The following is a 23331-nucleotide window of genomic DNA, read 5'->3' on the forward strand; positions in this document are numbered from 1 at the left end:
CGTCATCTGAATTTCTTTGACGCGTATAAATTCAGTATGAAGGAATCGTCGCGTGCGGCCCGAAGTAATGTGCGACCAACATTACAATTCATTAAAAAACATTTAAGAAAAATAGTAATCATAATTCGTGCAAAATCAAGCAACGCTCACAAAACTTGAGAGTAGATACAATTATTACATTTCTCATAAGAATTTTTCTAAATTTCACATAAATGCCTATGGTGTTTTCTCTCAGGTAAATTTGTATTGTCTATCACAGTGACGTAAAGCATTTGTCCTTACATACTAGTGAGTTAAACATTGCGATCTTATCATTAAAGCCTATCGCGTATTAGGGGCGAACCGCACGCACCGCACGTTCTAAACTAGAATTCATTTTTCAGGGGTCTATAAGTTTTCAAATTATGAAAGGTGACAGGAAAGTTACGTAAATCTACTAGTACTGAGGTGTCAAATCAGACAAGAGTCTCTGTCATGCCGAAATAATGACGTAGTAGAATAATGGCCAAAATCAATTCTCAATCTATCTTTAACTTGTCGATAAGTTACTTAGCAACGCTGTTATTTGTCAAAAAGACTTTTGACGAGTAACAACATTGCTAAGTAACTTATCGACAGATTACAGATAGATTGATTATTATTATTAATATCGGCCGTAAGTCGATCACATAAGACGCGCTAAATAAATGTAAATAAATTAATTAATTAGTTAATCCGCATTTATCAGGTCTAAAAAATGTGGTATGTGCGGCACGCGCGGTTCATCCGTAATGTGCGTTCAGCATAAATCACCATAAAACATGTTTTGTAAACTCGTTAAGGTGCTTCAGAAAATATTTTTTCATTATTATGATATTCTTTTTTTTAAAGTCTCAAACAGTCTTTAGTATTGAGCTAATTCGATAGGTAGGGCCTGTGGAATGTCTGTCTAGATACACCTTTATATTCGAGGCTTGTCACGCTAAGGCCGGTTACACACTGACGTTTTTTTGTGACACTGACGATGCACAGACGCCACTAATCGCTAGCGGTTTTTTAGCTCCTAAGGATCCATTACACGATGGGTTCTGCATCAATCAATTCCGTTAATCATGAGCAAGGAACGACTGATGTAGCAGATTACCAGGTATTTACGATATTTCTCAGGCAATCATCATCGCATTAGACGGTACATTATCCTTCAGTCACAGCAGCGATTGACAAAATTGTCTACAAAACCCACCATCTAATGGATCCAATTACAATTTTTTTGGATGGTAAATACGAATGCAGTCTTAGATGGAATGCGCAGTAGAGACATTTAAACTTCAAAATGGTATTATTTCGATTCAGAAGATGATAATAGATTTCAAGAAAAATATTAACTGTATAGGTACATGACTTATATCACCGGCCATATTTTTTTACTTAAGTAACGTGTGCGCATCGTTTTAATACGAATATAAAACGCTTCACGTAACCGGTCCAACGGTACGTGTACGGTACGGCTCCGGTATCTGTGTACCCGTATGCCAGTGTGCACAGAAGTCCAAACCGCTGGCAAAATGCGACGGCGCGCTCGTTGCAGCATTAATTGTCGATATTACATACTTACAAATAACATGTACAGATAACTCGAAGGCTTTCCGTGATTCTAAATGATTATGGGTCTAAGAACTGCCGAACGATTTGTTCAAAACGTTTATGCCGGCCTAATTTAACTATTTTGCTGTAAATCTGCACCGATTTAAAGATTTTTGAACAAATCTTTCAGTCTATGTTGGATTCGATGCATAATTAGAACTCCCATGTGCCGAGTAAGTAGTTAAACAATAGAAAATATGACCTAATCTGCTTAAAATTATATTTATGTATAAAAGGCATTTTTCTAATTAAATAGAAAAAATAAAATTCCGTCATATTTACACACAAATGTAAACTTATAAATATAATACAAATATTTATGTACAAATAAAAAAAATCAGTAAACCAATTCGTCACAGATACCTTTGCAGCCGGGAGTTCCGAAAATGCCACGAGATTTTTTTTTCGAAAAAGAACAGTGAAAAATCGGATGGCATCGGTTATTTAAAACAATATACAGTGAAATACCTATAACAAATGTAATGTGCGATCATTATAATTTCCTATTTCAACACTATACTGCTAGATCTATTAAGTAAAATTGACCATCAAAATTCTATTAAAATAAAGAGATCACATGTCCTACTACAAATAAGATAAACTTGTTTACAATAAAGCTCTCGTTATTCACAAGCGATCATCCCGCTTCTTTACATGTCTTAGCGCAGTCTCACACAAGGCGACGTAAGTTATTTGAAGTCTGAATTGGCCGAATTTATGGCACTTCGGTGCAACTGTGCATTTTAGCCAACTGTGAGAGAGTGTCAGCGAAGCAGAGGTGATTGTGATCGTCACAGTAGCTGTCAAATAACTGTGGTAACCTACCATACTTACTTTACCTACCACGTATGTATGTACGTATACCGCCATAGAACATGACGTTAACTTTAAGCTTTGATTTATTGGCTCTGACAGCACCACATGTCGAAAACTATATAAAACCACTTATTCTATAACGCTTTGACAGTTAGTAATTCTCACAACAATCGCGACCTGTCAGCTCGTACAAATCCGTCATGTTGACAGCAGCCATCGCTTGTCAGCATGATAGATTTGTATGTGATGACAGGCCACCTTGTAGCAACGAGAAGTTGCAAAACGTCTAAGCTTTATAGAATAAGCTTTAATGTATACGAAAGCTATAACAGTGTGACTATTGCAATCACTTTCGATTGGTTGACACTTTCCTGCTAACTAAAATGCAAAGTTGAAGGAGGTTTTAGGTACCACGAATTCAACCAATAACAACAATGCGACAGTAGCAATGTGATTATAGCAACTTCGCTGCTAGGCTTACTGGTCTTCCCGTGAGAAACTAGACTTAGGTTGACATCTATAGAGCGAACTTTGGCTTTGCTCAGACTTAAGATACTTTTAAAACGAGACAGCGCTATATCGTTGGCATAAATCTGTCTCGTTTTGACAGACACTTAAGCCTTAGCAAAGTCAAAGTACGCTCTATAGATCTCAGCCTTAAAGTCAGCACACACTGAGCAGCAAAATGCTTGAGCTGTTTTCAATAATAAATTGATAATGAACTAAATCACAACTACCTATAATAGAGTTCAAAATAGCATACCAGAGAAAATTACATTGTAGTTTATTTCTTGCAGGCTATTTCGAACTCTATTTTAGTTGTGAATAATATGAATTCATCAATCATAATTGCTTGAGCATTTTGCTGTCCAATGTGTGCTGATATTTAGATGAATACATTTGCCACTCGAAAATTTCCAATGGTAAATATTTTCGCGCAAAACATGTAGCTTCCATTGGTTTGTATCAATACTGAATTTACTACTCAACTATTATATCGTGTACTTTCGTTTTTCTGACATAAAAGTAAAGTAAGGTTGCCTTCGCTCGACTAGGCTTACAACTTTTAAATTAATTCGTATAGAAATAAAAAAGATTTGCAGACAGTCTATGGCAGAGATCTAAGAGTGACTTTGCTGACTTCACATAGGCTCAGTGGCATGATAGGTGGTTTAATTTACGTTACGGCTACCGTTAACCTTTGCCCGTCAATAAAAAGCAAAGCGGGCTGCACAAGTCAGTTTTTATACCTCCATGATAAAGTTAAAGATAAAATTTTGGTCCAAAGTTATCAAACGATTTTGCTTCAATAAAATTGACTGTCAAAATTTAACCGTAACCGTAACAGGTCAGTCAGGCAAAGACAAACAGATTTATGTTTAGAGTCTGAGCAAAAGCAAATAGACTACAGGCCCATGTTCAAAAATGGATGGGTCATATGAACCACCAGGTGACGTATACAGGACGATATAGGAGCATAAAATAATAAGATTCAGCATTATGCCGTCACTTGTAAGCTGTCCAACAGAGTGCTGGTGAGAATTCAAAAGTGCAGGTAGAGTGAGTACATTTTGGTCATATATTTTTGTACGGCATTTTTACCATCGATAGATCCATGAAAAATAATAAGAAAGCGCGCAGTGCCGTAAAAAAATGGTGCGCCACAAAGTCAGTAAATTTTTTGATTTTCTGACAATTTCCAGGGTAAATTTGGTCATTTCATTCTGTACGGCATTAGTTTCATACTGTTTCAATACAGCCTCTAATCTATTATTCCGCAACGCCGTACAAAAATCATGCGACAAGGGGAAAAAATTGAGGGTAGCAACCCCCTCTCTTTCCGTGGTCCGGGGGGTGATTTGAAAAAGTACGGCTTTGGTTCCAAAACATTATCTAGCACTCAAAAGTACTATTAAAAATAATGCCGTCAAATAATCAGTGTTCATTTGAATGTGTATCAATAATTATCTTAATTTCAAGGTATACTTGATTTTTAAAGCTGTAAAATCATTTGACTCTGTACGGCAACTTTTTTTTTAACATGATAGTGTAAAATACTATTGTTATATAGTATTGCCGTTCAAAAGAAACTGTTCTAAAAAAAATTATAGAGAAATACAAAAACTGAAATTTTTCAAATTATTGCAAAAGTTTGAATATTCATAGATTAATAAAATATAGCAATTTTTTACGCTTTTCCCTTGTTTTAAATAGTATTAAGATAAATAAATTAGGAAAAAATTATGCCGTACATTTTAATGCAGACCATATCTTTTAGGCTGATGAAAATGACGCTACCATTTTAAGAGTGTAGTACTTTATGGCCATCTGATACTGTACGGCATTAACATATTTTTGAAGAGAACAATTGATAATATGATAAAATCACTATGCCGTCTAACTGAAGTGAACGGGTGTGTATTTAATATCCACATCCCCTACAAACCTTTGGACCAACGAAAATGTACGGCATGTAAAAAAATATTATCTATGCATAACACACTTTCAAAATAAATTAATTTTATGTTGTTTCAAATCATCCCCCGGACCACGGAAAGAGAGGGGGTTGCTACCCTCAATGTTTTCCCCTTGTCGCATGATTTTTGTACGGCGTTGCGGAATAATGGATTAGAGGCTGTATTGAAACAGTATGAAACTAATGCCGTACAGAATTAAATGACCAAATTTAACCTGGAAATTGTCAGAAAATCAAAAAAATTCCTGACTTTGTGGCGCACCATTTTTTTACGGCACTGCGCGCTTTCTTATTATTTTTCATGGATCTATCGATGGTAAAAATGCCGTATAAAAATATATGACCAAAATGTACTCACTTTACCTGCACTTTTGAATTCTCACCAGCACTCAGTTGGACAGCTTACAAGTGACGGCATAATGCTGAATCTTATTATTTTATGCTCTTATATCGTCCTGTATACGTCACCTGGTGGTTCATATGACCCATCCATTTTTGAACATGGGCCTGTAGTCTAAAAGTACGCTCTATAGATCTCAGTATAATTTAAACATGAGCAACAAATTGTCAACATCGGTGAGTCTACACTATGGAACATTTTATATTATTTGTAACAAGAAGTATGTGAATAAAATGAACATGTACTTCTAGGACAATCATAAAGATAATATAAGTGTTATAACACTAAAATTGCCTAGCAAAGAATGAATATAATACACCAAAAGAAAAAATCAGATAAACAAAAAAGTAGGTTAAGATGGTGGCCTTGTGGCTTATTTAGAATAGAATGAATGTTGATAATATGTGTAATAATATAACATGTTACATAGTCTGGACTCCATAACGTTTTGTATCTTATTTAACATTAGGACTACGCACACATTCAACCAACCATCTTCTAAACTTTGCCATTCGCTCAAAGATGAATTATTACAATCACGCCGTAAGTAGGTAACTTCAAATGTATAAGGGCGTTAATCGTTTTAGTCCCGCAAGCGAATGCGTTACTGTGCTACGCTATAGCCAATATACAATTAAATTCAAATACTCATCTTATTATCATCTCACCTTCCCCTTTTTGAATTCGGTTATAATGTGGGATATCCCACTTTTGAAATTAAATGAAAGATAGTTTAGTAAGAGAAGTGTGAAATTAATTAAAAATAATCTAGTAGATATGGAAAACAATAAAAGTTCCGGTATAATAGTTTCAGTATATTATTATAATATCTACTTGTAAAGGCAAGTTATCGCTAAAAGATCACTATGAAGTTGCGAAATTCAAAGTTGACAAGTGGTTGATCGAACGTGAGCATAATATTATCTTCATTGGTAAAAAATAAATTAACTCTGTCCAACATAAGTACAAAATTATCAATATCTCCATCATAGCATCTATTTTGTCAGACTTTATTACTCCTTAACTTTGTCCGCAGATGAACGATTTTTTTCCGACGAAGTGCGATGCGACACGATTTGAAACGAAGCTGTAGGCATATATTAAGTCCTTTGAAACAGGTCCATATTTTTATTTTTATTAGTTATTTAGTATTGAATAAAAAAGTCATTAATTAATTGAATTTAGAAACTTGAAAATATCTTAAAGCGTCCAAATCGCCTCGCTTCGCACAAGTTACAAGATTTTAAATCGTTCACGTGTAAATGTAATGTTAGTGTTGGGGTGTTGTTCAAAATCGGTGGAATATGAAAGGTGTTTCCTTTAGCATACCGATGCATTCGTAGGCAGTATGCCTTTACGACTTAGGTTGAGATCTATAGCTTTAACTTAACTCTGACTTAAGACACTGTTAAAACGAGACAGCGTTATATCGCTGATATAAATCTGTATCTTTTTAACTGATACTTAGGTCTGAGCAAAGTCAAAGTACGCTCTATAGATCTCAGCCTTAGACGCAAAGGCGTTAATAATTTCTCGACCGCGTGCAAATGTGCCGGTGTGATAAAGGCGTAAACAACAGTGATGTGTGATAAGATAAATGCACTAATACTAACAACCTTTTGAACGTCTAGTGACTCGAATGAAAACGATCACATAATATTGTATTAACCGGTCTCTTCCGATTAGTACGAAGCTACAATCGAACGAATAGAGCGAAGTGAAGGCGAGTACCGAGTGCCGCACTTGAAATTCTTCCGATGTGATTCTTTTGTACGTTAAGTTTTAATAAGTTCATACCCATAGTTTGTGCAAGACGCACACATGTGGAAAAATGTCAAGAACCGACATCGCGAGTCTTAAAATCCTACAATAATGTACAAAAGTCTCTGAACAAGAATTGTCAATGATATGATTTTAAAATCTATCTGAACTTAGAAAAAAATAATTATACAGCGCCGGTAGTAGTAAAATTTGTATCGTATAAAACTCCAGGTCGACCACGAATTAACCCTAAAAGTAATAATTCAATATACCCTTTTTTCATGATTTGGCTCAAAACGTATCAAACCCCGAAGACGTTACAGAGAGACGTATCACAATCGCGCTAGTAACATTAAATTAAATACAACAGCACCTATAGTTTGATATACATAATAATAATAATATAATATAATGAATAAAAAATCATATTATATAATTCGAATGGAGAGGACAAATTAAGCGTAGTAACAACTATGCAAATGGTCCATTTAATTTGTAGTAAGTAATATAAAAGTTTTTAGTAAATATCACTAATTACTCCGCCGAGACAACTAACGCTTCACAACGAGGGCACGAGGCGAGAGGCCGGCTCCAAACGACCATGCACTCTTTGCTCGGGGGCAAAAATACGGGCAACATCATCAAAGACAAATTTCTTAAGAAATAATGAATCTAAACCTTGAACAATTTAATTTTATCAATATCTCTGCCCATATTATAAATGTGAAAGTGTGTTTGTGTAATTGGTTTGTCCTTCAATCACGTCGCAACCGAAGCAACGGATCAACGTGTTTTTTTGCATGGCTATAGACCTGGGACGTGACAAGGCTACTTTTTACCTCGGAAAATCGGAGTCTCCACGGGATTTAAAAAAAATTCAATCCACGCGCAAAAAGTCGCAGGCATCAGCTTGTAAATAATAAATTAAAATATAATAAACAATCTGAGTTAAAGAGAACCCAAAAAAGCATGCCCTAAGCAAAAAGTGCATCAACCTCCGCCTATGACTAGTTATAAAAAACATAGCTTCCGACCAAAACCATCCTACGTCACCGATAGACTAAGACCGATATTCCTGACAAGATTCCAAAGAACCATAGACACTTTCCTAATAGCTTAACCTTGCAAAATTCTAAAAGAAACGACCAGGTTCCTGATTTTCTATCATATCACTTTGACGTCTTTGACAATGCAAGGGTTAGCAAGTCTGATATTCCTTTTTCAATGCCAATTTCAGTGGTTTCAACGCAATGCATACATGTTGCGTACCCTAAAAGCCGTGTTAGTATTACATCTTGCAGTGTGTATTTACGCACCAAAGAACTGGCACACTATATTTCTATAGTATTCGACTTCTGTGATTATACACAACAAGGAAACACTACTTTTAGAGCATAATAAAGCAATTTGTGATGGACTTGACAATTATTCTGGTATTGCCAAAGACGTCAAAAAAATTGAATGAGACAGCAAATAAGCTCCCTGGGCGTTCATGTTTCCGTTTCACTCAACTATCATGTACGGACGCCATTCGACCAATCAGAGATGATCGCTAGACATGCGACGCAGTGCACGCCCACAGTTACAACACTCACACATACATTTGTACTACGCCAGTATGCTACCCGCTACACTAACGAAGGGGGCTCGCTGTCGACCAACTCTCGAAAAAAAAATTTAACAGCTAATAACAACTAATATAAAATGCATCTTACGTCGCCACAAATTTTTGGAACCGACCACTTTAACGACGACAGAGCTTTCAATGCAAGTTCTTGAGTAAACTAACTCGGAACTAAAGTTGGCATTACTCTGTTAAGTTACCTATAGAAGTTCATACAGATTAAGGCCAACTAAAGCGGCAACTGTTTTCGCTCGAAAACTTTCACTAAAGGCTCAGAATACTGAACCGCGTCTACAAAAATATACGATAGTATAATTTAATCCTTAAAACTAATCAAGTAATTTGTGAATTATTTTTTAAAGAACCGATAGTCACTTTTATAGAACCTACTTAAGTCTAAAAAAGAGATGGCCGACAGCGATAAGTACCAAGGAATCATAAAAAATCGAAGTCTAACACTAAGCTACTTTCTTACGTACATTATAAAAACTTTCGGAAATAGAAGTCTGGAAAGGGGGTATAAAGTGGGGGATATAATAAGTCTCGCTGAAAAGTTTGTTGGAACACACGATGCGTTTATTAACCTAAGAGCGTCGCCCGACTTTGTTCAGTGCGCGAACACCGTATCACTATCATACGACGGCACCAACGGAACCCAACGCCTACCCGCCGACGCTAACCACCGCAGCCAACTGACTAACGCTGCCGGCGTCAATGCTTTCCTCAAATAGATTCGATGGAAACAAAGAATCTACGCACAGGGGTACAGTACCATCAAAAACTCTTTGACATCTTATTTACTTGATTTTGGGCAATAATTAGTAATTTCCAAGCGAAATTAATCTCGCCAACCCACAATTTTTTCATACAAAGTTTATTAGGTTATAATTAAATTGAGTACAGGAAAAATTGAAAGGGATAGGGTATCAGGTAAAATTAACACTATGGTTTCATGGAAGAAAATAGTAAGTACCCGTATGAATAGATTCTTCAGTTAGAGCAATAGTTATACCATACAACATGTAACACCACTAGTAACAACATACCGATTGTTCATTAGACACACCTTGACCAGTGAGACAATATTCAAATTTATTTTCCAAAATTTCAGTTAACGACGTATCCTCTAACAACATTAATGCGAACACCGACTTAAGCTACCGAAATTCTATACTAAATTTTATCTCCATTTTGCAGTTATTTGTACTATACGTTATTAAATATCATTAAACATTTTATTATTACTATTACATTGAACATATTATTATTATTTTGCCTCTAATATTTATATAATAATATTTTACTTATTAAGAAAAATGGAAACTACGTCATCTATTGGGACGTGGTACAATGCAGAAAGGAATCAACTAAACACTTAATTTAGAGATCCATTGGCAGTGTTAATTACTACTAAAATTTAATATAAGTTATTTTTTTATTATATTTTACAACAGTGTTTCCCAATTAGTGGCAGGTACTTACGACTATTCACGGTAAGATTAAAATCATCATCATGATCAGCCCATCGCCGGCTCAGTACTGATCACGGGTATCTTCTCAGAATGAGGAGGGTTTAGGTCTTAGAAGGGTTTAAGTCTGGTGGAAGGCTTCGGCCGACCACCCTACTGCCAAAGCCGTGCCGCCAAGCGATTTAGTCTTCCGGTACGATGCTGTGTAGAAACCAAAGGAGCATGGTGATAATGAAAACTGCCATACCCCTTCCAACCTGGAAGGGGTATGGCCCGCTTCCATCTTAGACTGCATCATCACTTACCACTAGGTGAGATTGCAGTTAAATGCTAACTTGTATTTGTATAAAAAAAAAACGCTGGCCAGTGCGGATTGGCAGACGTCGCCATTGAGAATATTATGGCTAGCTCTCAAGCATGCAGGTTTCCCCGCGATCTTACACTTCACTGTTAAAGCAATTTATATATAAATTGCTTAAAAGGCAAATAATTCAGAGAAGTTAGAGGTGCGTGCCGGGATTTAATATTACATCGAATCATTTTATCGAAATTCAGAATAAATTTAAACGTTGTCATATTCTACACAAATATTATACCTACAGAGGAAATATTTTTCAATGTTTTTTTAATAATTTTTTCACCATTTTTAGAAAGCTACTTTAACATATGTATGTTATACCTATTTTATAACATATATATCGAACTCCACCCGAGCGAACCCAGGCGGATCAGCTTGTGGTAGATATTCAGAAAACTTATTTTTAGAATGCAGAATAGAATTAGTAAATAATCCTTTCGCGCTTGATGTGTTAAACCTGCAAGACCAGGCGAGATTTTCTTAAGACAATTTTATTTAATACTTAGATCTAATTGGGAACCACTGCATTATAGCAAATGATATCTTGTGATGCTTAAAAATTGAAAAGGTCCCATGTTAAAAAATTGCATCTCAGTATGAATCACGTTCATAAAAAATGCCCAGGAGAGTTCACGAAAAATAGCTCGTATATTTTCTCACTGATCACACACACGAAAAAACTTCTTTCAAACACACATTGCATGCTATGCCCAGATTAAAAATACCTAAATAATATACAGTGGAGGAATTTATATCACTAATTGGTAAATGGACGTTTGAATCGCAAGACGATTGATTTTGTGCAAGATATCCACACTTATATTTGTAAAATACACTTAATTTCAAAAACAATATCGAAACCTGGCTAGGAAATTCTCTAAAGAACTCTATATAAATAAGAATTTTTTGATTCTTGCAATGTATTAGGTACATATTTTAATTTAAAGATAATATTATAACATACCAGATAGGCAAAGCTCAAAGCACTATATTTTAAAAAGTCAAGACTTTGTATGCTTGTGTGTGTGTGTGTGTGGGACACAGACTACATAGATATTGGCGTGGGGTTTACGCATCTTATAACACCTACAAACGTGTTTCAAAAAATGGCGTAGCGTTACGAGGATTGAACAGGTAGGTAACATTTTTTGATAAAAAATAAATAAATAAAATAAAACATTACACAAGGGATTTTCCCACAAACAAATCACATAATTATAAACATATTATTTATCAAATAATAAATATTAAATTGATTTTTTTTTTCATCCAGATATTTTTGATTCCAGGCCAGGTTTCGACGTTTACACAGTAAAAAATATATCGCATCATTCCTCAACTGTATAATTATCAATAAACTAAGCGTAAAGTTTGCCGACAGACTACGATACTATTGAAAAAATATTATTATCTCTCGATTTAATAATAATAATTTACATTTGACAATAAGCGCGGATCCAAAATGTACAACTGACAAAATCGTCCAAATATAGTAAAATAAAAATAAGAAAATCATTATTTTTTCGATTTTCCTAGAAATTGCACTGAAGACGGCACATCTAAACTAATCTGATCTGATAATAAGACAACATAAACACAAACACATAAATAAATAAAACATGTAAATGAGCAATGACCATACTAAGTTTTTTAAACACTCATGTTTTCTCTTCACTGGAATTTAAAACTAATAATAAAGGTGCACACACATTACTGTTTTGAGCTATGTCACAACGCTGTCTACCTTTGATCGAATAATGGACGCCTCAAGCGCCAGTGCGTCAGAGTGTCATGAGCATAACCTTGGCTTAAGTATAGCCTAGAATTGGCAAACCGCGTATGCAAGGGGCAACTAATAATAATAATCCAACTAAATTATAAATACACTGTAAAAAGCTACCTGTACATTTCGTTACATTTTTAAACCACGTAATTTGAAGGTGGTCTGACTCTGATGACGATCTAATGACAAAAGGTCGTATGTTGATATGAAAATATTGATTCACTGGGCACAAAGCAAGATGCGCCCAAAGCAGAACTATAAAAAGTTTTTAAATAGTTTTTCTTTCTTCTTTCTTTCTAAAAGGAAGCGAAACTATGATAAGGATAGCATGCGTATGTCGTGCTCTGTTTCTCTTATTGGTGAACGTATAAACGTATTTCTATCAGTTCTAATAATTTATTATTGTCAAATCCAGGCTATACTTAATCCTAATTAGTGACTCTGTCTTCATATAAAATGTATTGACGTCGATCGCTTATCGCGTTGCCACTGACTTCAAGACAGTATTGTACGCGCGCCATAATTGAAATATATAATACATTACCTACATTCATTATGTCAATAACTAAATTGCTAGTCCAGTGGAGGGGAAACAACGTGTCAGCATACAATACAGCATATACTCCGTTACACATCGAGCTACAATATTACTAAGGCATATTACCGGCGAGACACGTTTCACTAGTTATTTGCGTTTAGAATGACGTATAACAACTACCAACTTTTAGTGCATATCAAATGATGACGTTAGTAGAATTTGAGGCTGTAAAATCTACTTTAAAGAGCGCATTTGTATAGATTCTTGCAATTTGTTAGTTATGCTAAAATTCCCAAAAACATGTAAGATGTCTTACAAATTAATCCATATTCCATAACAAACACGCACAATAATCTGAGTTATGTCAATAAATTAATTATACTATTTTTGTTTCATAAAATGTTGTGCAAACAAGGGCAGTCCAATTAATGAGTAAAAAAATTGGTTCAGTTAAGTATGCATAATTTCTTATAGGTGTCTAAGAAACGCACCCTCCCAAATAACACAAGTCACCCGTTAATAGTCAGTTAAAAGTTGGTAGGCGTCACCCTCACGTGTCGGCGTGTTTGTGTGTCGGCTGGTGTTGGTGTGTCGGGTGTGGTGTCGGATGTGGTGTCGGGTGTGTCGGCGTCGGGTGTCGCTTGTGTCGCGCGCGCTGCACGTGCTACCTGCGTCCGATGAGGCCGTTGCTATTGCTGCTTGAGCTGGGGCACATCTCCAATTCTACTAGCAGCGGGAAGTGATCTGGAATTCAAAATTATGGCTTTGAAAGGATCATGAGTCACGAAGCAGGAGTCAAAGAAGCAGATAGTTCACTACCCATAATATACCTAAATATGGGTGATATCTAGCTAGACGAAGTAAGCCCGACTGGTTTCGAACCCATCTGGCGTTTTAAACGCTACGACAAAGTCATCATCCGTGGGACAGGTCAACATAGTTTAAACCCATAATATAAATGCGAAAGTGTGTTTGTTTTTTGGTTCATCCTTCAATCATGCAGAAATCGAGCAACAGATCAACGTGATTTATTGCATGGATCTAGACCTGAAGAGTGGTAAAGGCTACTTTTTATCACGCCAAATAAAGAGTTCCCACAGGATTTTTAGAAACCTAAGTCCACGCAAATATAGTACATCCCTATTTCAAGATAGGGATGTCTGTACGCAATTTGTTGTTACATTTGTCAAGACAAAGGTATGTGGGAAGACGGCAAAACCAAAACTTTCGAAGAACAACTTTCAAGTTGTTAAAATGTCTACATCTATGACTCACCTGAAGGTATGTGCGGGTGTGGACAGCCCACGACCTTGTGCTCGCGGAACCAGTCCTGCGACAGCGGGCCCAGCAGCCCCAGCGGCGTCATCGACTGCTTGCTGTAGAAGATGTAGTCGATGATGCCCTTGAAGTCGAATCTGAAACGATACAAAAATACCAGTTGTCTCTATATCATAGACAGAGCGAATATCGGATGGAACACAAAAATTATTAAGACTGAATAGACACGTGAATTTTTATCACAATATGCCTGACTAGTTTCGGAACCGTCCAAAGTCCTTATTCATGAGGGCGCGCTGCGCGGGCAGCAGCTCGAAAGGCGCGCTGTAATGGCCCCCAAAGGCCTCAGGTTGGAGGGCAGGTGGCTTTACTTGTATCTGCCGACGGTTGCTGCTGATCTTCATCGCTGAAGTCGCGGTGTTCGGCCGGCACCCGCTCCGACAGTAGAACTAGTGTCACTCACGTGTAGTTGGTGTAAGGCATGATGTCCTCGCTGTAGGCGGAGGCGAGCTTGAAGTTGTGCGTGAACTCGTGCTCCGAGCCCGGCATGCGGCGCAGCGAGCCCGCGTAGCCCAGCGCCTTGAAGTCGCGGTGTTCGGCCGACACCCGCCCCGAAGATAAGAACTCGATTACACCTGGAAGTGGAATAGCAGTTTTCAAGGGCAGTGCAGTGCGGTGCTTCTTTGTTGGTCCTATAAAAGCCAGACGGGTGGTACGGGCCTCATAGCGTGGCCTCCTTACTCGGCTGGGGCGCAGGGCACTTAGTGCTATTGTGTGAAAATTGTGCTCAGGGTATCCATTACACCGAAAAACATATTTCATGCTACGTCTTGACTACGTCGTTAGTCTGTGGCATGCTGGTCATGATCTTGTTCCGAGTTTCCGAGAGTTTTTGATCTAGAAATACCCCGGAGTTGGGAAGTTCCGGAAACTTAGCTGAGCAGAGTAGAACTAATTTTTATTCAAATAAACTTTTAGAAGTGCTTTTGAATCGTCAGAATAATTTACCACTGGTCCGAAATGCCGTAAGAAATCTATTGGATTTATTCCTGCGCGTCATCTTAGCTCCTCGCATCTCTGTTTCATCATTTCATTTTATCTCAGGGTAAACATACTTTCAGACAGAAAAATGGTAACGGAATCAAATTCTTACCGCTATCTGGCAGTGAGTTGAAATCCCCACACAACAACAACTGCACATTGTCCTTCTGTCCCGTCATACGCAGCGTCCGAGCGGAGTCGTCCAATATCGACCGCAATTCGTTACTTAGCATCATGGTTTGGATCAGCTTCACGTCACAGAACTCTGGGTCCCAGTGTATGTGTGCCGTGCATACTAATATTGGTTGTGCTAGCGTTGACGTGTCGGTCGGTATTCCTGAAATGTCATTAAACGCTGAAACCAGGTTCATTAGTTGTATTACTATATTCTTTCATTATATTCTTAATACTAGTGTTTCTATAAAAGCTAAGAAGGAAGATGGAAGGTATTATATAATGAATTGTTGATTTACATATTCAAGCAGAAAATTTTAATAGTTTCAGACTAAGGGCTTCAAAATAAATTGTATCAATCTCTAGCTAAGATGGTTTTTGAAACTGAACAAATTATTGTATCATACAAAGTAGGTACGCAGACAATTTAACAATTAGAAAAAAAGTCCTTTGAAAATAATAAAACACAATTCAAGATGTCCTAAAACCTACTTTTGCTTCTAAAATATTTAAGCAACACAAAAAGGGACGAACCAACCTTGAATTGTATTCATTATTATTATTGCACGAGTGAAGAAATCTGATCTATTGTAAGAATTTAATCAAATGATGGAAAAGAAAAAGCAATTTTACGAATCAAAATATCTCAAGAAAATTATAATAAAATTCTCTTACCGTTCTCCCATGCTGCCTCTTTTGTTTTTAATAATGCGGCTAAACCAATGTTGTCCTTCGGCATCACTCGATTTAACATATTGTCCGACCCTTCACTGTTTGCCATTGCTAATTGATTAAATTCGATAAGGTGCTCCTTTACTAGTGAAAATCTGTGGGCAAAAAAATGAACTTTTAAGGGGAAAACCCAAAAATTCAAAGGTTAAAAACAGTAAATACAGCGTCGGTAAAAAAATTTACACGTAATATGAAAAGTCATAAATTGATGGTCACAGATATGAAAAATAGGTGTGTTTCGTGTTTCATCCAATTATCATATTTTGCATTCATACTGTAAATAAGTGGGAAGGGAAATTAATAGTAATAGGATAAGAGTTAGGAGTATTTACTTTTTTTGTATATAATTAGTAGCGCAGATAATGTAAATAAAAGGAGTTTACATTTCAAGTCTTTTGAAAAGGCAATTCGTTCGTTAGCATCATAAGTTAGCAATTTAGTCCCTATTGAGAAAATATAGGAAGTCATTCTTGAAAAAGAGAAATAGGGTCTTGTACAAGTGCACTTACTTGGCAGATCTGAAAAATATCGCGCACCCATCGACATACTTCCGTTCCGATTCAGACATTGTCTTTGCGCGGGATTTGGGCGAGAATATACCGTCATAGCCATCCTGTTTTAGTTCCGGCAGAAAAAAAGCATAGAATTGATCTGTTTCTACTTCCTGTAAACAAAAAGAAATAGGAATTAATCTATATAGGTACCTACCTATACATATAAAAATTTAGGATCTTTGTTTGTTTGCCCCTTATAATATGTTCCTGTACTATTCATCAGTGTCAGTTGTTGTTGGGACTTACGAGGAGGTTTCTCTACAATGGTACATACTCATTATACATTACATACGTGTCAAAAGTGAAGAAAACTCCGACACTTTGGTCACATTTTTATCAACCACTCGTTACGTGGTTAAAATTAACCGCTAAGCATAAATTTTTCCATTTTTTTCGAATCAAATCTCACAACAAGCCATCGAGACATTCTACAACTTCTACTATGCGTTCCTGTTACTTTCGAATGCATTGTTAGACATACATTCTCGAAATACCACTGGGCATAGATACAATCAATGAAAACTGTTCAACAGCGATCAATTTTTCATTCGCTGACCAGTCAAGCCTCTGCGTCATTTGCTCCATACAAATTGTGAATACGCGTTTACCTTTTGACATTGATGACTTCTTTAAGAGGGCTCTCTCCGTCACTCGTTTCATACAATCGTAGTTCCAATTTCATTTGAATATTATGCAACCAAAGTCCATGAAATTTTGCAGACATATTCTAGAAACTAATATCTATGTCTGTGGTTTTCCAGATTTCTGTTTAAATATTCGGTTTCAAAGATACGCGGTCTTTAAAATTTACATACAAATCTTTGAGCCCCTGTAATTTTAAAACTACATATTTTTAGAAAAATCTAAAACACCACAGACACAGATATTAGTTTCTAAAATATGTCTGCAAAATTTCATGGACTTTGGTTGCTTAATATTCAAATGAAATTGGAACTACGATTGTATGAAACGAGTGGAAACGAGTGACGGAGAGAGCCCTGTTAATGAGATACAATGTACAGATTAATGAACCGCATTGGTCGTGTTGGGAATAAATCTCGTACTCTTTTTGTTGGTCGCGTCATTACTCCACAGTGCTCCATCAAAGTTATGAATTGATTGACGTTCGGGACTAAAGTATCATTTTTTGTAATGTCTTAACATGAGTAACACAATATGGTTACTCGCTTCCTAATACTAATGTTTTGAACGTTTAGAAGATTGACATCTCTATTTTTAAGAAATATGTTCAAACTAAAAATACAAGAGGATAAGGTTACACCTAAGTTACATAAAAAATACTTCTAGTTGAAGAGCTGTAAAAACAGCTCTAAACTTGCACCTGCGCAGTATTGATCATTTGGTGGTATGGAGTATGGACTAATAGAGTAAGATACTATGGCGGGGGTTTCTGTGCTGCCACGGGATTGGTTCTTCAGTCAAATTTTCCACGCGTATGAAAGAACAATACTCTATTGTATACATCTCCCTTTTAAGGTGGTCCAGACCTCTTTCTGACTGCAGGTGTCTAATAGTATAAACTAGTGCAGGTAGGTAGCACCTACCTGAAGTCAGTTCCTACTAGAACGAATACACCTCAAGCAGAAATTAATCAATCATAAACCGTACGGTCCTGCAAAGTTCCTTATTTTCCCACTACCTTCTTGGCCAACAGTCATAGAAGTCGTCAGGAATAGCGGTCGTCCTACACTGCGCTTGGCAATACGCGGTCTACACTTCACATCACAACTGTCCACTGCCACTACATGTAAGTAAGAATTCCCACCTGTAAGCTAATGATGTCCGCTGAATAATGTCTGATTTCGTCGAGGATGCCCTTTTTCCGATAGTCCCATTCTAACGCCCAGCTTGGGCAGTAGCCGTACATCTGTCTGGTCGCGTATTTGTCGCACAACACGTTGTAGCACATCACGGTGAATATACCTGAAACGAAAAGAAAAACAAAATCAATTTTTTTTCAACTGTGGGCAGAATTTTCACATTTAATTTAATAAATCGATAAAAAGTATTTTTGTTAGATGTAGTAGAACGGCCGACAGAGGCGAAGTACGTTCATACGTATTAAAAAGTTAATTGTGTTGAGAGAATAATACGTGTTGCGCAGTCAATGAGGTGCGATTGTTGTGTTCATCACGATGAGAAGATTCGGTTCAAAAAATGGTTTGTACCTAAGTGCACAATTTTGCACATCATATTTTATCGTCTTATAAACCTCTATTTATTATGACACAATGAGTCAAAATGATCACCTTAATCGGAATAAGACGCACGAGATAAGCCTGAGATTGAAAAAAAATAATGGAAAATACTTTCGAATAGTATTACCCCATTTCTTGCTAACGTAATATTATGTAGCATAATATGAGTCAGTAGTCAACAAAATTGACTTATTAAGTTATTAAATTGTCTTTAGGACCAAGGGCGTATGATAACCCTATAGTTAAATAATAACCTGCGAGAGGCTGAATGCAATTTAATAACAGGTATGGCAAGCAATATTAATGATATACGATGAAAATTAGAACACTTTTACAATGTTGACATTGTAACTCGAACGCCAATTAGTTGCCTGGTCGCGTTACTTAGTAACACAGTAGATGCCACTCATCAGCCAGTATACGATAGTCAGAATGACACTAACGACATGTTACTATAGTTAACCAATTCCATAAGGGAAAAAACTGAAGATTCTCATACTGTGAAGTCAACGACACGAAAAAAGTTAATCAGTCACCCACCATACAAGATAGCAAAACAAATTAAAGCCTTTACTGTATACAAAGTTTTTTATTTTAATAATTTTATAAAATAGAACATCAATCAGTAGCCACTTTGAATCTCCAGTACGTAATTCGATATAGGTCTCCATCATCCTTTTCCAAAACTTTCTACAGCTGGCCTTTTTTTGCCATGTGGTGCTAATCCTGTCATCTGCCCATCTATGGTGCCATTCCCTTTAGTGTTTCTTATCCTTAAGATACTGATCTGTATAACCGTTAATAAATTGCCCTAATCGTCTATATTTGTCCTGTAAACACTTATGCCAGGATTCATTTAGATCATCCACTGCTGGACATGGCTTCCACACACCACGGTCTTGCGGCGCCAGAATTCAAATTCAAATTCAAATTCAAAATATTTTTATTCAATTAGACTTACAAGTTCTTTTGAATCGTCAAAAGCATCTACGACTTCAAAAGAGTCGCAGGGAGAATCTAGCTTCTTCCTGCGACTCTTTTGAAGTCGTCTATCCATCTAGAGGCGGGTCTGCCAACGGTGCGCTTTCCAGTGCGAGGTCGCAATTGCTAATGTCTATCAGTTTTTCGAACTACGAGCCCTGCCAATATCACTTAAGCTTCGCAACCCGTTGAACTATCTCGATTACTCTGGTTCTCCCACTTCTGATTTGATCACGTGGAGACACTCCAAGTATAGCTTTTTCCATTGCCCGCTAATTGAAATTGCCCTCATTGTGTTGTATCTATGTCATGTTGTCGTAAATTGTCTGTGCAGGACAAAAAGTTACAAAACAAACAGTTTCTACTGCAATCTTACACTAATAGTCCCAATTAAACGCCACAAATCTACGCTCCACATACGTCGCAGCCAGACCGAGGACAGCCCCGAGACACAATAGCTTTTGTTTTTCTAATCCCCACAGTCTGCAATGTCCGACATTATCGCGAACAAGTCGGACCTAATGACGACGCGTTTTTGCAACTAGCTGCAGGCGGCGAAAATGAGCCGTTTAGTTGCCATTAACAGCTGCGTTAAGCGCCCTCGAGGTAGCAGTTTAGAATATTGTTGAACGAGGTAATAGCATAAACAGCGAGCAACGTAATCGATTACGGACTACCACACTCGTTAGCGATTACGGTAGTGCACTTAGCACTGGGAACCAATTTAGTAAAAGTGGTAAAAGAAGTACATAATATAACAAAGGTACAACAGTAAACACACGATCGATATTTTCGAACAGCATCGCTGTTGATCAATACAAAAATATCGATAACCATATTTTATATACGTAGTAAGTGCATCCATATTTCCAAAACTGTTTTACTTTGGTTAAGAAACCTAAAGTCATTGCTAAAATAATTCATGCAGAAAAATAATGAGATGCCTTTTGTCCCAGCAAAATCCAACGACTTCACTGGCGTAAGTACCAGCTTAGGTGTTATAAACTTATAATATGATAAAGCTTGACGTACGTTTGGTCACGGATGTGGTTTCCTGGTAGTTAGAATTTATGATTCAGGAAAATCATGTCCTTATAAATTGCAACTTATTTAATTGCAACTGGCGACAATCTTCAACGGCAATTAATTCCCAAAGGCTTCATTTGCCTGGTCATTGATTTATCACATTCACCTTTGCCATATACAACTTTTACAATTAAATCCATTTGAGGTTGTCTTTGGGTATCTCATAATTAAATAAGAATTAAAAAAATAGTAGTATTGTCTTTCAAAAATAGTTTATAAAAGATTTGTTAGTCTGCCAGTTCTGCGCCGCCTGAATCCAGCAGCTCCCTATCTTTCCTAATGGAGGGTCTGCCAATCCGCTTTTTAGTGCACGCTCGTCATTCCAGCATCTTAAAACCTCAACGGCTGTATATTCTTCGAGCTATGTGCCCATTGCCACTTTACCTTAGCTACCGAGCTACTTATGTCGGTTTTGTTCCTTCTGAGGACTTTCTTAAATTCCAGACATCTTCTTGCCGATTTGGCGGCTTTACAGGACCTTTCAAGCCCTGAATCACGTTGCCGATCTATTTTGATCGCCACCGTTTTAGATTTCGCATCCAATACTGATTGCCGCCAGGAACAGCAGCAGATTCTTGGGCGAGATGTTTTTCGCCTCCTCCGGGTGCAGTATGTTTCTCTAGGTGAAGACAAAAACTCCAGGCATAGTTCTCTCCATCACCCGCTGAGTAACTCATATTTCTTATGAGGCCCATGCCATATAAGCTGCTAGGTAATTCTTCGTTGTGCTAAAGGCATAAAAGCGTTAAACGTTGCGAAATACAGCCGAAAAAGACAAATCGTCAAGAGCCACGAGGCACGTTTCGTCCTCACTCCTGCTCATGCTAATCGGCGCAAAGTCAACGTCACCTGCGATCAATACGGCCGCAGCACGTGCTCCGGAGACGTCCATTGTATGCCCGATGAGTTGCCACGGGACGCGCCGCATGCCAAACGTGGTGAAACAATACAAGCATCGCTGATCGCTTTGTTTTGACGAGCAACGTGCGATTTGAACGGAGACTACCAAAATAATAATGATATTATTAAAATAGTTTTTTTTTTTGGGAAAATTATAATTTTTGAGCTAGACTGCAATCTTGTAAAAATTCATAATTCAAAAATTTTGATTTTATGTAGACCAATATAAAGCTTTTACGAGTCACCCATCGCATCGGTGCTACAACAGCCGATAAGAAACATAACATTTACCTACTCTTTAGTGGCGATCCATGACGAAGCTTGTTAAATTAATTCAAGTAATAGTATTTTCAATGATCAGGACTATACATCTTATGCGACTAAATTTAAAAGTAGGTATTGAGATTTCAGGTTCCATACGCTTACACCCATTCAGGGCCGTTAATATTAAAAAAACAAACCACCCATTTGGTTTCAAGTATGCAGCACCATGCCGGAATCTAAATACCTTGGGCACTTGTACCTTGCAAAGCAATCATATCTAACAGGGTACCGTTGCGGAAAAGGTCATCACATTTTAACAGTAGAAATGATATTACATTTTTATGGCCGGCGATGATTCCACCAACAACGATCTCCCGCTGATCTGGGCAATGTCTACTCATGCGATAATCACGTTCCGCCTAAAACAAACATTGTTTGTGCGGTTCACATTGATATCCGCGTCCAAATCCCCGAAGATGGCTAGACAACGAACTGATGCCGTTACAATAGTCGGTCACGCTCGCGTAATTATTTCCAGTTTCCAATACTAATAATAGCAATATTTGCCACTAGCGCTAGCCTTAATCTGCGCGAATTTAGGGGGTTTTGAAAAAATCCCGTGGGAATCCCTTAATTTTTTGGGGCACAAATTATTATTATCCTATGTCCGTCTTCAGTATGCAAGCAATGTGCCTTTTATCAGTTTTCTGTTCTGATTTGAAATAGTTTAGTTTTGTCGATTTATGAATCTGGTTGTAATATCACATTAATCGCAATTGTTGTAATAGGTTTAATTTATGGTATTCTTACTGCAGTAGTAGTTTTAGCAAATGGCGACACAGCACAGGTGTTCGAGATCGTTATATTGTAAGCTGTCAATCGGTGTTAAAAGGAAAGATCACTTTTAACCATCTTTTATCTGACACCAACTGTAACTATTGACATCATGTGAATGACTTAAAATAATATCTACACCATCGACGCGTGCGGATTGCCTGATAGTGTAACAAGGCTCATTAAAAGCTATGGGATTCTTGATGGGATTGGCAGCATAAGGATCCTTTTATTTCACAATCCAATGTGCTTGTCAAGCTGTAGTAAGCACGGTCGGGGAATGGACCCGAGCTGTAGGCTCTCGCCTGTTACTGATCTCTCGACACCATTGATTTCACCTTCAGCCGATAAAGCCGTATCGCGCTGAATACTAACCGTCATTAAATGTGGTTTAAGCTAAAGAGGATTAGCAGAAATCCT

General features: G+C 37.2%; 1 protein-coding gene and 1 long non-coding RNA gene across 4 annotated transcripts in view; one reads left to right on the forward strand and one right to left on the reverse strand.

Moving 5' to 3' along the window:
- Positions 1 to 3064: 3064 nt before the first annotated feature.
- Positions 3065 to 8985, forward strand: LOC123869222. The gene is made up of 2 exons (XR_006796838.1): positions 3065 to 3101; positions 5456 to 8985. It is a non-coding gene; the product is annotated as an uncharacterized LOC123869222 (long non-coding RNA).
- A 4007-nt stretch (positions 8986 to 12992) lies between these two features.
- Positions 12993 to 23331, reverse strand: part of LOC123869194 (CCR4-NOT transcription complex subunit 6) — a 318277-nt gene continuing 307938 nt past the window's right edge. For 2 of the 3 annotated variants that reach the window (XM_045911999.1, XM_045911997.1), the window contains 7 exons: positions 18414 to 18571; positions 16583 to 16737; positions 16017 to 16168; positions 15280 to 15522; positions 14590 to 14761; positions 14124 to 14263; positions 12993 to 13592 (listed from right to left, as the gene is read on the reverse strand). In XM_045911999.1, coding sequence (XP_045767955.1) covers positions 13513 to 13592; positions 14124 to 14263; positions 14590 to 14761; positions 15280 to 15522; positions 16017 to 16168; positions 16583 to 16737; positions 18414 to 18571 — 1100 coding nt within the window. In that variant the 3' untranslated portion in view covers positions 12993 to 13512. The remainder of the gene's footprint in view (positions 13593 to 14123; positions 14264 to 14589; positions 14762 to 15279; positions 15523 to 16016; positions 16169 to 16582; positions 16738 to 18413; positions 18572 to 23331) is intronic. The other variant, XM_045911998.1, reaches the window with a different exon arrangement.

This window comes from Maniola jurtina, chromosome 10, assembly GCF_905333055.1.
Source record: "Maniola jurtina chromosome 10, ilManJurt1.1, whole genome shotgun sequence".
Taxonomy (NCBI): domain Eukaryota; kingdom Metazoa; phylum Arthropoda; class Insecta; order Lepidoptera; family Nymphalidae; genus Maniola; species Maniola jurtina.